This window comes from Schistosoma mansoni, chromosome 6, assembly GCF_000237925.1.
Source record: "Schistosoma mansoni strain Puerto Rico chromosome 6, complete genome".
Classification (NCBI taxonomy): Eukaryota; Metazoa; Platyhelminthes; class Trematoda; order Strigeidida; family Schistosomatidae; genus Schistosoma; species Schistosoma mansoni.
The window spans coordinates 16,334,791-16,348,468 of record NC_031500.1 but is presented as its reverse complement, the minus strand read 5'-3'; the positions used below and the strand labels follow the sequence as shown (position 1 = coordinate 16,348,468).

Sequence of the window (13,678 nt, the reverse complement as noted above, 5' to 3'; positions counted from 1 at the left end):
TCTTCCCTTAAACCTTGAGATTGAAGTTGCTTCATAACTTTCTTCCTTCCTATACTATATCCTTATATACAACCTATCTTTTATATACTACCACCACTAAATTAACTACTTCTATGAATTCGGTGTTCATCTTGTTGTGCTAATGAGTGGGGTATGGCAACTTGGACCGATGCATAAATATGCCTGGTCCTACGTTGTAGCTGACTGACTGACTCAGTGCAACTGAGCGATATGGGGAAGTAAGACCATAACATTACAAAACATGACAAAAAGTGTTGGATTTCAAAATATACTGACCACAATGTAGGAAACCGATAAGCTTTTTCACCGTGGAAATATGAAAAATACACCTACAAATCAATGATAAAAAAACATAATAATAATAACATAACATACCCAATATTTGGCCAAATTGCTTGTTCACCAAAACTGTAATTTACAATATCACACTTTAGTTCAATTGTCCATCGGATCTAAATGAATTATAAGGTATGTATAAGTATATGCTAAACTATCAATCAATATGCATGGACGACTGTCAACACAGAATGAAGTTATTATTTTGTTTTAAAGTTATATGGAGACGAATTTAATATAGTCATATGCTCACCAGTGAATTGCTTAGAGTTCTACAGGTTCTAGGAAGAAGTCGTGAAGGTTGAGCTGCATCGGCTTAGAAGTACCATAATTATTTATGGTGACCTCAGATAGAAATCATGCCATGTAACGAATTGGTTGGGGATTGGAATGTAAATCAAAAGTTGAGCGTTCGTCGCGAGGACTAACGGTCTGACTTCGTGAGCGAGAAGTCCCATATTGGAACAGAATGCGCGGTCACTATTTTTGGTTTATCGTGATACCCTAATTAATGTCAATCTGTGAAAAAAGTTATCTAATAATTAATTGCCACGTCAGTGAAAACAAAGAGTTTGTTTACTCCATAAGTTTACGCTTTTAGAAATACATCATTTATTTGTTTATTCACTGATGTGTTTTAGGACACTTTCAGCCACAGTTGAGGCTTCAAACTGTGTTTTATACACATGCCTTTGGTACACATTGTTTATATTAAGGTCATAATTGCTACGACACAACCGAACAAGCGAATACAGATGAGACAGAGTTCGTAATCGCGTCCGAATGAACAAAAGTCGAATGTTTTAACTACTAAGTCAACTCATTGAGACATTTTTTCCTGTGAAATGTTGGAATGCTAAAACACGTTCTCAATTCTCTGCTACCTTACGCTCGACTAACGTTCAATGTGTTAATTAACTAAATCTCATCCAAAATCATGGATAAAATATACATACAAAGTAGCTGTATCATGTTGGCACTTTTTCATGATATTAAATACTCTGTTACAAAATATCCGTCCTTTAAAGCGTTTCGTTGTATAAATATCGTTGAAACATCATGATAGAGAAAAACTAGCTTCAACTATGGGTGTTTAATTTGAAAACCAGTGGCCAAGTTTTCACCCATTAAGACAGCAGACAGAATTAGGTTTTCAATTAGCAGGTTAAAAATATATGCAGACGCGAATGTAAACAACAAAAGCTTGTGTGTGAATTGTATAATAACTGTTAGTTATTAGCTAGTACCATAATGAATGGACTAGTTAGGATTAAATGAAACTTCCTCAATGGCAGAGTACTAATTTAGTATGCCCGATTATCAAAACGATAGCACTTTAAATCTTACTAAACGAATCCGATTAACTGAATACTTTAACAGAAAATCCATACATCATAGTTCTGCTTCCATAAGACTGTGCCGATGAGCAAAATAACCTCTATCCAAACTAATCTTTCATACTAGTACATATGCAGAAAAAATTATATCATCAATAACTCACGGCACGTAATAAACTAATTCCTGTTTCCATTGGACCTAAACGACTGTCTGAAATTTTAATGCTTACAATTTGTGCACCAGGTGCAACTCCATCACGATCACACAACATGGTAGAATTAGTAACAGTTCCACTACTAGGAGATGAAGTTTCTGAATGATGATTGGGAAAATACGCTGAGGCAATCGCTGCAACATGAGTGCCATGACTACTGTTATTTGTAACAATCTGTAGTAACTTTCCATTGTCAAAAATTTTCACTGTATAATAAAGTTGGGCTTTAAAACAAAATTTAAAAAGGACTTAAGGAATTTTGCATATTTTTGGAAAAGAAATAACGGATTCGGTGCAACAAAAACTAACAGGACCAATTATGATAAATCCGTGAACTGAGCTGATCATTTTCCGATAGTAACGGTGTTGTCCACCATGAATTTCCTCCTTAAGTATAAAATGTAAATAGCGTCTTACACATGGAAATTTTGAGTGCTATAGAGATCGTGTGAGGCTATATATATATATATATACATATGATAATATTGAACGGTTTTTGTGATGTAAGGTGCTGGTTGAAGGTAGTCAACAGGAAACCCTGGACCTAGGTTTTGTGATATTAAGCACTCATCAGCAAGGTGTACCTGTAATCTAGAGGGCACTGATGCTCCCTGGTAAATTCGATCTTGTATCACCCAGCTTCACAGCCAGAGATGTTACTGTAGTGAACAGAACACGAGTTGAGGACAATCTAATGTATTTAAGCACAAATTACAAACTATCTCACTAAAATCTGATAACCATACATGAAACAGTTATTTTGCAAAATAACAATCCATTGTTCCTTCTGTAAATATCAGTCCATCTTCTCTGATCTTATTGTTCATAAATTTTCATACCGATTGCACTTCATTCTTATTCTTTCCTAATCTATCTTCTGCCAAAATACATGCTATGCCTGACCCTCACCATATACTGCTTATGTGGATATACGTAACCCACACCACATTACCATTGGGCCATCCGGGTCGCGAAACCCAAGTTTATAGTTTCCCGTCGATTATCTCCAACCACCATCTTGCATCTCAACACAGTACGCGCGATGTCGAGTCACCTACACTAGTGGCCAGATTGAAGCTTGATCAATAAAATTTGATCTGCACTACGAAGGATCTGAGACATATGGTAGTGATCACTATTCAATAATAAGTCAATTTTAAAGATGGTTATCATATCAAGACAATTAAACTGTACGTTTAGTAGTAATTGTCTTCAAAACTGGCTCGTAATCCCATTACCCTCCGTACTCACTAGATAACATCATTGAAAGGCCTAACTTCTGAAGATTTCTGAAGATATTTTAAAAGGTAGGATAGGAGATAGAACAAGCACCATTATTAATCGAGATTATGAGCAGAAATAGTTTTAATGTACTCTAAATTTCGTAAGATAAAGTTTTTATGACCTCGATTCGCAAATTCACCAGAGAGGCTACGTAAGTACTTCGATGATTTACAAATTAATTACACTGGACAGAGCTGTTGTACTGATGTATCATATAGGTTTATGTACTGACCTTTGATGCAGACAGTTTTTGTATTAAATAGTAATACTACACGACAGGAAGAGGAGCAGATCTCATACCTGCAAATGGTTGGTCGAAAAGTAAACATTCTATTCTAATTCGACAGCGCAAATGATTTTACATACTAAACTCGATATCCGTTGAAACCTATTGAACACTTATATTCTATAACAGAAACCCTAATATTTAACGATTGAAACGAAATAATAAATGTAATCGAAATTTACTAACCGACCCGGTTAAAGCTCCGGACGTTCGTTTTTCGTCCTCTCAATTTCATAAACAACACCCCCGCCACGAAAATGCAGTGAGTAGGACTTCCCTGACAAAGGCTGTATAGGCGTGGCCGTGTGAGAGCATTTCGAGAGAGAGGGTGGCACCCCCCACTCTCGGCCGTACCAGGGCATTTGGGGGCAAATTCTACAGTTAGCCACAATCCAATGCTGATAATAAGTATATTAAAATGTATACTTGAAATTAAACCACCCATAGCTTACTTTGTTCACCAAATGATGCATATTGATGGTTAACTGTATAATCTCGTAATAATGGTAAATCGGACAATTTTGTATTTGGATTGTATGGACTTGTATCTATACAAGCACTGAAAGATCAAAACAGAAAATTAATAACGTGTAATACTAATAGGTGATGAGTAGTTAGTTATTTAAAGTTTCTTTTTGCTATGTTTGATCAATCCATACTAAAGGATGATCATCTGAGTGAAATAAGTGTCATTTAGTTAGTCGTAAATATAGCAGATGAAACTATAATTTATGGATGACTCTTGAACGACGTTAAAGTGGCTTTAAAAAATCCACCTACTTACTAGGAGTTAGAGATAGAAGTTAGGGTTTTCATCACGAATTGATACGTTAAGAACATCTACCAATATGATTTTGTATATATATAAATTTCTTTTTGAGTTGTTGAAGAAAAATGCCCAGAATATAAATAAACTCCATGAAGTTCTCTTACAATATTGCTGTCTAATTGCCTTGTAGTAACTATGATTCACAGGGAAAATATATGTATGGTGTTAGCGGGAAATAAACCGGATTAAGGCATGTTATGTGCATGGTCGTGATGGCGCACGCTGATTGACTAATTCTAAACCAATCAGCTCTGGCAAATTATTGGAGAAACATCTAGAAGCTTCTTATGCATATACTATAAATATATGAACGATATTTAAACTATTGATTGCTGTTCACCTACCCTTGTTATTTTGAATGCAATTTCGTTCCTGTTCAACGTGTTCTGAATTTGGGGTCTTGTCGAGTGTCACCGTATAAGAATACTAAGCAATAGGAGTAGCTGGGTTGTTTATTAGCAAAACAATTATAACACATGGATACTATTGAAAAAATATCATAGTGACAATAAGGAGATGTGCCTTTTAATTTTGTGAACTTAACAACCCTATTGAATAGGAAATCTTATGCTTTTTCCTTTAGTTCACAGCTGGTAAAAGAAAAATGTTTGTTCATTTGTATTAGTTGTTTGAATCTTTCCGTTGATATTTAGAACCGAAATTGATCCATCTGACTTGGCATATTTGCATCCTGTGCGGAGTGTCTCTATAGTGCGATTAAGTCACAAGCAGTTTAAGTAAAGATGGATGGTAACTAGCAGTGAAAACCACGATGCCCGTTTCATACTATTTGGGACTCGTCACCTGGATATACCTGCATCGCACAGTGGAGGTTCACCCTGGGACTCGCTTCAAAAGCCATCACGTTATTGATCAGTCTCTTTTGGTATCTTGTACAGACTGCATCGATATTGTGATTAAATCACAAGCATTAAAAGCAGAGATAGATTGCGGCTAACAGTAGAGTTTGAATCAGACGGTACTAGGTTCAATTTCTGGGGTGAATGTCGACTCTGGGATACACATACATCCATCTGACGAGTCATAAATAGGATGAAATGCGCATCCGGGATTCCAATGATGGCTATCATCTATATCTGCTTAAAAAAATGGTTATCACTCCCGAAGAAAATTAATAATTTGACTTACACCCATTCATTGCCATCATGAAAAACAAAACAATCGTATATAATTTCCAAAGGTGAATAATGTTGATCTAAAAGAATTAAACTTTCTTCCAAACACCGAGCAGCATTTTTTAATTGAACCTAGAATTGATCAAATAAATAATTTTTTACAATGATGACGTTTGAACATAGAACGTTTTTAAAGTTCAATATTGACCTACTATTGACGATTTACTTGAAAGCATCGTAAAAGGTTCCAAAAATAAATGAAAGAAGCATTTAAATACACAATCACAATATCAAGACGCTGTTTGATTACACGGAGACGATACTGAATACGGTCCCTACGGAATGGTAAAAAAAATGTATATGAGCTTATAAAATGCTCAGCTTATTCGTTTGACTCCTAGCTATGAATAGTATTCAAATACTATTACTGAATAATTCGGTTACAACTAAATTATACTTTGTCCCCATTACGTAAACTGACGGATATATGGATTCAGTAACTAAATGGGTAACTGCTTAGCATTTGAAGCGAAAAGAAATGAGCCCGAGTCCTGAGGTAAGCATCAACACAGATACACGTACACCTAACTGAACAATTCCAGACAGGACGAAACGCGCGTCATAGATCCCACTGTTAGACAATATTCAACCTTTTTTAAAGTAGAGGCAAACGACTACATATTACTATACTAAACCATTTATGAAGTGAAAAATTATGAGCAAAGTAAAGTCCCTTTCAGCATCAACCGTCACTCTTAATCAATTCCTGCTCTGAGGTAGGTGGTAATATTATTTTCACGAATGGATTACAAGAATCAAAGAAAAGGATTAAAATGGAAATAGTCTTAGCCACAAAATTAACTGTTGTGACTAAGTTTTTAAAGCACCCGGGTTTCACTATGTAGCTTACAGGTTCGATCCTCACTTTACCTACTTCAGTGTAGATACAGACATATATTTGGTAAATAAGTTATATAGTGAGATAAGTTCTTTGGAGCCTTATTGTAAAAGAATGCTTGCGCTACAGATATAAAAACTACGTAGATAAAAAAAGAGAAGACTATATTCATTATGTCACCTAATCTGTACACTTTAATGTTGAGGGGGAGTTTTTGAAATATAAGAACAAATACATTGTATACATATGGATAAATTGACATTTTTTTCATAGTTGAAATCATGAGTCAATTGAAGCTAGACTATCATGGAAGACCTGGAAGCACTGGACGGCCGTTTCGTCCTATTATGGGACTCCTTAGCAGTGCGCATCCATGATCCCGCACTCACGAGATTCAAACCCAGGAACTACCAGTCTCGCGCCAGAGCACTTAACCGATAGACAATTGTTTAGGTATTATGTACTATCCAACCCTATTAAGTTAAGTGAGCACAATGAAACACCGTATCTGATGTAATTCATGTTAATAATTACATAGTCAAATAGATTTGTTGGTGTTTCAACGTGGTTTTCTACACTTTAAACTATCATACGATTTTCTTACAATAAATGCTTATTTTACAAGTGTCGAGGTGTGTGAAGGTGTTTATCCACATCTGACGATAAGATGATCAGATATTGAAAATAAACTGAAATGAGCGTAATAATAATTATTAAAAGATAGAAAACTCAACTAGTGGCTCACAAAGACTAAGGTTATTTCCTTTAGATCCTTTATATCCTCGTTAGCCAATAAACACCCATAATTTAGGAAGCAAAAAATTTTGAAAAACAATTTCTTACTTTTGCAGTGGACGGCGACAAACTAGACTTATCTTGCTTGAATTCTGATGAACTTTTCTGTTCAGAATGTTTGTTGACAGAAGAATTTGTTTGAGGTGAAACAGTACCTAAATTCTGATTGATCAAATTCGGTTTGTTAGACAATTCAGTTGAACCCGATTCAACTAATTTTCTAAAATTACCTAAAGTAATGAGAATAAATCATTCCGATAATTTTTTTATCTATAAGTAGAATTCGAATTTAACTTTTTTAGTAGACGTATTAGTGGTATTAGTAAAAAAAGGGATGAAGGATGCCTGTAGTATAGTCTGTCACTTAATACATGTGTTCACTATATCTACAGTAAACAAGCAAAAGTTTTTAAATTATTAGTCAAAGTGGATATAACAACATTGATAGTTTTTGATGTAGGTTTGTTCTATGAGCTGAATGGTTCGGTCGTGGAGCTTTCATAGTCTTTCTGAACGACATCATCAGCACAAACTTCGGGTAGAAGTTAAGTGTTTGAATTTCTCCACATGTGATTCACAATTTGTCCTGTGCACCTCGATCTTGATTGGTTCTTATTGACCTTAAATCTGTCATTGTTTATTTCTTTGTCGAGGTGCACAGGACAAGTTGGGAATCACATGTGGAGAAATTCAAACACTTCACTTCTACCCGAAGTTTGTGCTGATGATGTCGTTCAGAAGGACTATGAAAGCTCCACGACCAAACCATCCAGCTCATAGAACAAACTTACATCAAAAACTACCAATTCTTGTTTTATTATGACTAATGTCAGTTCTTTGTATATGAACAAGCAAGAACCAAAGTCACTTAGATCTAAGATGGGAAGAAATGCTACTTCAGTGTTTTGAATTCAAATCCAATGGTATCAGGTCTCCATATACAACGTAATTGTCGTTATTTTTTGAACATAAGAACCCAGTAATTACTCTCCAAATAAAGTCCTGGTAGATAGGCATACGTATCTCTTAGATTTCATGTTTACATTCAACTTGACTTATAAAGACTTTATCGTCTGGTTAATAATAATTAGTAACTATATAATAGGTATAACTAACAACATCTGATCGCTCAAATCTTAGTGTCTACATTGCTGCATCATATGATTTGCGTGCTTTTAACAAAACGCTTTTAGTGTAAACATTTAAAAAGCATAGGTTGCTGATATATTTGTCGATGATGTCAATTTAAAAATCCCAAATATCAGAATCAAGATGAGATTATTCTTAAACTTTTCAGTTACAACTAGGGATGTATTAAACATTCACATAAAAGTTTCAATTACTCAGATCAAAGTGACACAAGCAGAAAGAAATATCCAGAAAACAATGATTTCACACGAATGTGTTCCAGCAAAGGGTATTATAAAAACGTTCAGCCATTTGACTTAAAAAAAAAACAGTTTATACTCAATGATACATAAACTCCGACAAGCACCCAGAATAATACAGTCATTTTAGCTGCCATACAACGAAAAATTCAAATGTGTGATAATTTGAAGTAAAAGATAAATACATTAATGTGTAGAAAAACAACACCAACTTTTATTTCCGTTATGATTTGACATAAGGTTCTGATTTAAATACTCTTCAGCTTCAGTCAAATCATAAGCTAAATTTGCAGCTATTCGTTTAATACATGGTCGCCAGAAATTATCTCGATTTTCGCCACGTAATCGTTGCATCAAAAGTTTCGGGAATAGTTCAGATGCTGGCTTCACACCAATTCGTATTATGCCATCTGGAGGATTCCAATGACTCGGTATCTGTAATACAGGTTATATATATATATATATAATGTAATGTATACAAGTATAAGAAACTGTGTCATGTTTCACACTTAAATGACATCTCAATAAATGAGACGTATTATTAGGTATGTGTTGTATGGAGATTAAACCATCCATTGCTTCCTAATCTCTAATCTATTGGTTGGTGGTTGAATAACATCGAAAACAAAAAGTTAGAGGAAGGTAAATAAAAATGAAATCGTTTTTAATATGATAACATGTAGGTAGTAAAAGCGAATAAAGTAGTCCGGAACCATTGAATATGAAAATGACTGTTTGTTTTTTCACATTTTAAAGAAATAGCATTAATTTGCATAGCGAACTGTGTTAAAAGAGTACATGGAAAGTTTCACAATGGACCATAATTTACATAGGGCATGAATAGTAATAAAAATGAAGCTTAGTGAGAGAACTAAACTAGCTACATTTTCTAAGACACTGTTAAAAGTTCATTGATTAGTTTATCAATCGAAGATCTATCGAAAAAACAGGGAAGTGAAAAGTTCGATACTCTCTACTGATATAAAGTGCTTATTCTCGCAGAGCGATGTCTTAGTGGTTAAGGAATTCGACTTGTAGCCAGTTAGTCCGAGGTTCCGACCCCGCTTCACCCATTCCGGTCTCGGCTAATTAGGTATCACGCCTACGGTGTGTATCATACCCAATTACCTGAGGAATGAGTTGATTTGAAATAATCCCTGAAATTAACGCCTTTGAACCTAGTCAATGGTTCGGTCATTAAACAATTGGGTTAAGAATAAATGAATTTGACTTTCTAAATGGACTTTTCCTATGTCACTGACTAGTATCTGTTCTTATTTTAAGATTTCATTACTCTATAGGTTAAAAAAAATCAAATAGTTTTTTACTAGACGACCTGATATTCACTGTAGAATTGCTGATAGAGTCTATTAAATCAAAGCATACAAATATCTAGTCTATTTTTGTTTTGCTGATTGATTAAATGAAATCAATTTGTAATGGATATTGTATTTAATCTAATCGAATATGTTAAGACAATAACCTACACGATTGATGACATTAGTTTGCTTTGACTTCTGTATTTGGTAAGTTGTGTTGCCAATGAGGTTGGTGCCCCCCAAATGCCCTGGTAAGGCCGAGGGTGGAGAGATTCAGCTCTCCATCTCGAACTGCTCTCACACGGACATGCGTATACAGCTACCCCCATGGAATTCTTACTCACTGACTTCTCACGATGAGAGTGTTGTTTACGAAATTGAGAGGACGAAAAGCGAATGTCCGGCGCTTTACCGGGTTGGTGGACACAGAGAGTTTACCTAGGGTAGTTGGAAAACCCTGAATCCAAACCAATGGTGCACATGAGCTTCAGTATCCTGAGGGAACAAACGGCTCATGAACCAATTATTGGTCACCGGCTAACATGGGACTGCGTCTCCTTACGTTGCTCCACTGCCTTGTAGATCAGACCTTTAGTTCGAAGGATCCGTGTGTGGTCTCCTAATAAAACCACCTGCTTTGCTTTGTGCGCCCGGGAAGTATCACACCCAACACACAGAACAAGTGACATGCGTGGCGCATGTGCATTCGGTACCCCATTTCACCAATATTCATGTGTTTAAATAAATAAATAATAAACAAATGAGGTTGATTGTAATAAGAATTTATATAAGGTCAAAGAAAAAACCACATGAATCCATACCTCAACTTTACGACCGGTCAGTGTTTCAATAATACGATGCTTCTGGTCAATGAATCGCTTATATTTCATTTTCACATCTCCAGAACCTGAAGCATCAATCATGTCCACAATTTTTCGATTTCCATCAGGCGTAATCTAAGAAGTTAACCAAAATGAACATAAAATAATCAAGGTCTGTTCATATAAGGGTGACAAAACAGGTCATACGTAGAACTCAACGGTAAAATAATGAACTCCTTACAGTATATGTATACACAAAATTTAGACCTGTAAAACATTGTATGGTTTGTGTTCAGTGATAACGTCCCTAGATGCAACACATAAAGTGTGGTTATTACGAGACTGTCTGTTTAAACACCCTACTACATCAACAGACATAAGATGATTAGATGTCATCCAGATGCGTTTGACTCCAATAAATTGAGTCGTTGGAAATGCCCTCTAGCAGGACTATTACAGACCATTATATCATATGAATCTATCAACGCAAATCAATGTTGATGTCTATATCTTTAAATCTAGCGTTGGGGTGATGTAAAGAACCTAATGAAGAACTAGTGTGACAGAGAACTTTAACTTTCTGACGCTTAGCGCATATTTCTATTCACTTATGAACGTTCCAATTAGGCGCATATATATGTATATATGTCCCGGCTGGAGTGAAGACAAACACAACGTTGGCTAACTAGCTTGAAGGTAGCTTTAATTTCAGAGTGCAATATTTTGTGTATGGTTTAAAAATAATGCATTTCGTCGCCTATGGCAGGTGAGGTCGGTATTTTTCTGTAGAGATGACCAATATCACTTTAACACCGCCGAAACTTAGCTCCTCGATTACTAAAGATGTCGTCAAGGATGATCTAAGTTACGGTAATTCATTGTCATTCACTTGTAACGTCGATAATTTGTCGTAGTCAACCTTAGTTGACATGAAAATACTTAGCAGCTATCCAGATGATGCATTTTCAACGTCATTTCCACTGCCTTTTATGTATTAGATGTCAGGAGTAAAGTGAGATATGAGTACAAGATGCCATATTTCACGAGGGCTGTATCTATCACGGTTATGTACCAGAGCTTTCGCAAGAGATTCGTGGTATGAGTATGCCGTCAAAATGATGACCTCGATCATATATTTGGAATGTTTGATAGCTAGTCATCGCAGTCGGCAAACATGGTAAAGAGGATACCATTAACATCGATAGAATTAAGCTTGCTTTCATCAATGATTCCAAAATCGGTAACATTAACATTCCTTCATCATAAGCTTTTCGACAACTTTCAAAACAAATGGAATCCTCTGAGAAACTTATCTCAACTTCTACCGCTGAGTCAGAAAGAATAACCAACTCTAGCAGACATGTTCATCAGCTAAACTGCCTTGTTTGCTTTCTTCGTATGTATGCGAATGGCCTGAAAAACTCTTTACGCCTACATTTTTGCACACGATACACTCTACCCTTTTTTCCTCATGGCTCCACAGAACTATAACATATTCTTTATTTTTGTATGCATTTTCTTTGCATTGCAATTATTTCCTTTTGGTTCTTTATGTTTTATTAACCTGTTTTATAAATATGTCACTAATATTGCACCACATTAACTGGTTTTTTATTGGTGACGTTAAACCTATTGTCTTGTTTTTTTCTGCATACGTTCTCATTTCTGTTATTATTATTACTATTATTATTATTATCGAATGAACACGTTACTTTAATAATTTATTTCGTATCGTAAAAACTACAGTAACTTGCACAACAACCCCGTCCAAGTAAGCAGATGGATTAAACTAATTTTTATGAAGGTCACACTAAAGTTGAAACTTCTTGGACAGTAAATATACAAGTAATACTAAGAGTTTATAAAACCATTTTTAAACTTGAAAAAGTATTCGTGAATTAGTCGGTCAGTCAATCGAAACATAGATCTTGGTATGTACATCAGCTTAAGTTGTCACATCTCATCAGGACAGTGAGATAAAATTGTTTGGGTTGATCCCAAGGTAGTAAAGTTGAATAATTGGTATTAAACTAGTGAGGTCCTGCATCAGTTTATTAGGTCTACGAAAGGCTATTTAATGCTTTGAGGGCATCAATAGCCTATGTGAATAAATATATTGTTACCACAGGTTTCAGTTAATCCAAATATTTGTGTTGTTTTTATTTACGTCAACCAAATGCTGGATTCTGACGAGAGAAAAAATCATTTTTCAACCACACGACCTCCCATTCTATATGTTATGTGTGAAGCACCACATATTTCTACTGAAGGGATTTCAAGAGTAATGAATAATTCGATGGGAGGGAAATAACAAGAAATTTATGTAGTATTTTATGAATAATCCTAAAAGGAGGTACTTTCCTGTCGAAAACAATAGCAATGTAATTGGAATGCATCAATAGTAAAAATGTTTGTGAGAATTTTAAGCTCCTGCTGCCTTTTCATAAATAGGTGGTTTTTCCTGAGTTGGTAGTTGACTATGTTGTCACGAGCATACATACTTATCAAGTAAAATTATTTACTAACTTGTAGACCTGCAGCTGTTGGGTCAATACCCGTGTCCCACACTGCAATTCTAGTAACGCAGCCATTACATTTAGCATGGTCGTTCAGAAAAATATCGGAATTAATTTGTTTCTTAGGCAATAGGCTCGAAAAAGCATTAATCATCACTGGCGTAGCGTATCACTTGAAAAAGTGCAAACGACGCCTGTTACTCAATGACAATGCTACATATAAACCTCAATTTATAGTAATAACTAACAAAATTCGCCCGTGCTTTGCATCTCCACAACTGAAATTTTGTCATCTTAGTAATACTCCTGTTCCTTTAGTTCCAAGTTCCTGAAGTAGATTGGAAATTTCCTGTTAGCAACTCTCACTAGGAGGGTTTATACAAACCAAAACAACTACTAACCATAAAAAATAGAAAACTGGGTTGCAAGTTATACACTTCGAGGTGTAACTTATATTACTTTTTTGGCTAGCTAGATATTATCTACTTGTTCTTTCG

The 13,678-nt window shown here is 35.3% G+C and overlaps 1 protein-coding gene across 1 annotated transcript in view; it reads right to left on the bottom strand.

Annotated features, from left to right (window-relative positions):
* The window catches only part of Smp_131220 (tripeptidyl-peptidase II (S08 family)), a gene marked incomplete at both ends in the record, with an annotated part of 65,770 nt that extends 52,435 nt beyond the window's left edge, over positions 1 to 13,335 (bottom strand). Inside the window, 7 exons of the mRNA XM_018798417.1 lie at positions 397 to 473; positions 1,859 to 2,133; positions 3,932 to 4,038; positions 5,458 to 5,524; positions 8,732 to 8,960; positions 10,666 to 10,800; positions 13,192 to 13,335. Of these exons, the coding sequence (XP_018653361.1) occupies positions 397 to 473; positions 1,859 to 2,133; positions 3,932 to 4,038; positions 5,458 to 5,524; positions 8,732 to 8,960; positions 10,666 to 10,800; positions 13,192 to 13,335 (1,034 nt within the window). The remainder of the gene's footprint in view (positions 1 to 396; positions 474 to 1,858; positions 2,134 to 3,931; positions 4,039 to 5,457; positions 5,525 to 8,731; positions 8,961 to 10,665; positions 10,801 to 13,191) is intronic.
* Between the last annotated feature and the right edge of the window lie 343 nt (positions 13,336 to 13,678).